The sequence below is a fragment of the Penaeus japonicus genome, unplaced genomic scaffold (genome assembly GCF_977035675.1).
Source record: "Penaeus japonicus unplaced genomic scaffold, GWHDUDI00000001_assembly GWHDUDI00000010, whole genome shotgun sequence".
Classification (NCBI taxonomy): domain Eukaryota; kingdom Metazoa; phylum Arthropoda; class Malacostraca; order Decapoda; family Penaeidae; genus Penaeus; species Penaeus japonicus.
The window spans coordinates 6,376,159-6,380,468 of NW_028234412.1; the positions used below are offsets into that span (position 1 = coordinate 6,376,159).

Sequence of the window (4,310 nt, forward strand, 5' to 3'; positions counted from 1 at the left end):
TAAATAACTAAATAATCCTTAGTTATGCAATTTTGTCTTCCCTATGTTCTTTCTGCTTTTGCTGAAGCATAACCTCAAAAAAAAAAAAAAAAAAATAGATAATATAAAATGATAATGATAATAATAATAACTAAGTAAATAACTAAATAATCCTTATTTAGTTATGCAAGTTTTATCTTCCCTATGTTCTTTCTGCTTTTGCTGAAGTATAAACTAAAAAATAAATAAAGAAATAATAAATAGATAAATAAAAAATAATAAATAGATAAATAAAGAAATAATAAATAGATAAATAAAAAACAATAAATAGATAAATAAAAAATAATAAATAGATAAATAAAAAATAATAAATAGATAAATAATAAATAATAAATAGACAAATAAAAAATAATAAATAGATAAATAAAAAATAATAAATAGATAAATGAAAAATAATAAATAGATAAATAAAAAATAATAAATAGATAAAAAAGATATTAAATAGATAAAAAAATATTAAATAGATAAAAAAATAAATAGATAAAAAAAAATATAATAAACAAAATAAAGAAATAAGATAATAATGATAACTCATCAAACCATGTCTATTTTGACTTTCAGGATCCGAATTCCCCCACGCCAGGGTCGCGCCCGACGTCAGCCTTGTTACGAGAACGGGTGAGTGCGATTAGTTTTGAGAAATTTAATCTGTTGTGATTCATGTCATTGTTTTATATTCATTCGGTATTGTTTTTTTATGATATATCTACTAGATTATCTGAGTTTTATGTGTTTAGCTTTTTTTTATTTTTTTTATTTAAGGGTGTTTCGATGTATTTATATATTTGATATATTGATATATGTATTTATGATTGACAGTTTGTTTATGAATATTTATTTGCTAACGGAGTAGAATATCGCATCCTAAGCATTTTTAGTGTAGATGTATTTTTTTTCTATGTATATTTATCCTTTTCGTTAATTTATAATAGTTTAGCTTCTTGACGCTTTATATTAGTGTTATTTCATCATAATTTTTATATGTTGCTTTTTGTAGCAGAATTTCGCTATTAACTGAATGGCTTTCTTAGAGACTATCTGTATACATTTTATATTCATTTTTTTTTCCTGATTGGCGCTTATTGTTAATGTTTCGTCTTGTTTTTGTTTACAATTCCGCTTTGATTTTAATTATTTACAATAACACTAACCGCAGATTTTTTCTTAACCAAACTGTTTCTCATTTCTCTAACTCTACATTACTTCACCAACAAAGAACTGGCCACCATGTTTCGACTATTATCTAACCAGCAAACAACCAAACAACCTAACTAACTACCCCAAACGACTCAAACAACCATTAAACTAACAACAACCTTAACCAATCCCTTTTTTTAGTCACTGGTCGAAGGGTGACCAACCGTGTGTCTCTCCTCTTTGACTGTAATCTCTCTTTTTCTTGTTTTATTTTCCTCTTTTTTTTTTTTCTCTCACTCTCTTCTTAGGATCCCTGGTCCCCTACACCTGCATCTCTTGCAAGGAGTGATAGGGTGAGTGCAACACTGCAGCTGCGACACACTCTTTTCTTTTAGGGTTTTTCTCTTTGTGTGAAGAAAGTGGGTGTTTGTTTAGGTGTGGTTGGATGGCGAATGGGTGTTTTTTTTTTTTTTTTTTTTTTTTTTTTTTTTTTTTTTTGATGGGGGGGTTCTGGGCCTCTTTCTGTTTTTCTCTTTGTCTTAGTTGTTTTTGTTTTTGTCTGTCTGTCTGTCTGTATCTGTTTCTTTCACTGTTAATTTCCTCTCTCTCTCTCTCTCTCTCTCTCTTTCCAATTAACTACAAAAGGATAATATCTTCCTCTTTCCTCCTGCAAAATCTCCAAAGTAATGAGAAGAAAATATCTCTAAAAATATAAAGAAATAATTTAAGAAAAAAAAACAATAACAACGTCGGAAACTCAAAGCAATCTGGACCGCTCAGCATGTTGCCTATGCTGAACTGTATCACAATTAGCATGTATTTTACAAAGCTTAGTCTGTTGCAGCTGGGCCACGTCTAAGCCAACTGGTCAGGCGGGGATAAGCATATGCAGGAATTATCTTTCTCTTTCTCTCTTTATGTCTCTCTTTCTCTCTTTATCTCTCTCTCTCTCTGTCTGTGTCTCTCTCCATCTCTCCCTTTCTCTCTTTCTCTGTGTCTTCTCTCTCTCTCTCTCTCTCTCTCCCTCTCTTTCTCCAACACACTCAAGAACCCAAATTTACTATCCGTCCCCCCTCCCCCCTCCCTATCTTGCCATGTCTTGCCAGTAAGGGGAAAAAGAGCAACAGGACACAGTTAATCTCCCCCTTTGTCTCCCCCTCTCTTCCTTCTTTTCCTTTCCTCTAACCCCTACCTCTCCCCTTCGCCCTCATTGCTCGTGGTTTCTTGCTCTTCTCTCCCTCTTTGCCCCTTTCCCCTCATCGCCCCTTAGCTATTCCCCCCCATCGCCCCTTAGTCACTCCCCTCCTCCTCCCTTCCTTCTCCCCACTATACCTGAGATGCTTCCTCCCCGGGCGACATTCCCTAAAGACTAAATTTGTCAGTTTTTTGCATAAAGGGGAGATTCTTGCCTGGCAACACATGTTCAAGGTTTCGGAGGGGAACGCGAGAGGTAGTGTTTTGTGCTGTTTGTTTTGTTTTGTGTGTGTGTGTTTGTGTGTGTGTGTGTGTGTGGGTGTGGATGGGTGTATTTGTGTAGGGAAGGGGGAGGGTTGAGTGTGGGTGTGGGTGTTTGTTTGTTTATCTATGTGTGTTTGTGAGCGAGTGTGTGTGTGTGATTGTTTGTTGTATATTGTGTGTGTGTTTGTGTGTTTGTTCGTTTATGTGTGTGTATAGTTTGTGTTTATGGTGTGTGTGTGAGTGTGGTACGCGTGCATTTAGACGTGTGTGATTGTACACACCTATTTATACAAACAACACTGGCCATTCTGAAGCCTACTTCATTAAAAAAAAAAAAAAAAAATCTTTCTACCCAGTTGGTTCCAAAAGACCACGTATCATGTATCACTAAACACAAGGAGGATAACATCATCCTCCTTCCTCATTCTGTAAATCAACAAAACATTAAATACGAGAAGGATAATATCTTCCTCCTTCTATAAGTCAAGAAACTAATAAATGTATCACACAATTATGTGTCTCACGTATCTCTCTCCTTGTCCCAGGATCCTCGTTCGCCAACCCCAGCTAAGCCCTCGCCTCTAGTGCAAGGGGAAAGGGTGAGTTTCTTTCTCTTTGTTGTATATAATAAATATATATATATATATATATATATATATATGTATATATATATATATATATATATTAGTGCGACGACAAAATTAACTTTTGGTCAACCAGTCTAGGGACTCTTAGTGTATTATCATTATTATTTTGGCTATATATATATATATATATATATATATATATATATATATATATATATATATATATATATATATGTTTTTTTCAGGTTTGATTAGTTTGAGTATTCTGATGGTGGTGGTGATAGTAGTATTAATTTTGTTATCTAAATCAGTTTTGTTATTTTCTACACTTAGAATATGATAAAACGCTTCAGGTGTAAGAACTGTAAGCACTGTGTTAACCAGCTTACTTCACAGACTATAGGAATTAGCTTCTAAATATGTGAAAACTAGAGGTAGAAAAAATAACGAGAACTGTGAATTTTTATTTTGTCATGACCTTTATTTGGTCTTTATGCGAAGGTCTGATCAGCTGATTGTTTATTGGCCTAATCTGCTATGAAAAATACGTTTACACACCTCTCGTAAATTTTCCACAATAGACAAATATTTACTAATCAAATTTCTTACACTTGATGGAACACCCTATTATAAAAGGATTAATTTCCCGGATGGGCTTCTGAAATAGTTTTTATTTTTTGTTTTCTTTTTTATCTCTTCAGCTGCGTATTTTGATACTCAACCTCTATAACATGACATAAAATATTGCTAAGAACTCGCAGATGTTTACTTACAAACGATTTTGCCAAGAAATACAACAACCTCTCTGGCGCGTAAACAATTTTTTCCCCCCTCTCATTCTTTGCCCAAATATAACAAATATACAAATATTACGTATTTTAATGAAGTTCCATTTTCTTAATAGATAAAAAGAAGGAAAAAAAAGAATACCGTAACTCCACATAGCAATTAAGATCTTAAGAATAAGACGAAAACGAAATTACCTTAAGTATCTGTTCTCATCTCAGACACGTGTGGTCGTATCAGCTGTTCGATGTAAACAAAAGAGAAAACAGCTGATTTAAGCAGGCCCTTTAAACGTCAAGGCTG

The 4,310-nt window shown here is 33.2% G+C and overlaps 1 protein-coding gene across 1 annotated transcript in view; it reads left to right on the forward strand.

The window, feature by feature from the left end:
- The window catches only part of LOC122248497 (uncharacterized), a 5,840-nt gene extending 4,166 nt beyond the window's left edge, over positions 1–1,674 (forward strand). Inside the window, exons 4-5 of the mRNA XM_086540538.1 lie at positions 601–657; positions 1,485–1,674. Of these exons, the coding sequence (XP_086396664.1) occupies positions 601–657; positions 1,485–1,571 (144 nt within the window). The 3' untranslated portion in view covers positions 1,572–1,674. The remainder of the gene's footprint in view (positions 1–600; positions 658–1,484) is intronic.
- Positions 1,675–4,310: the final 2,636 nt, after the last annotated feature.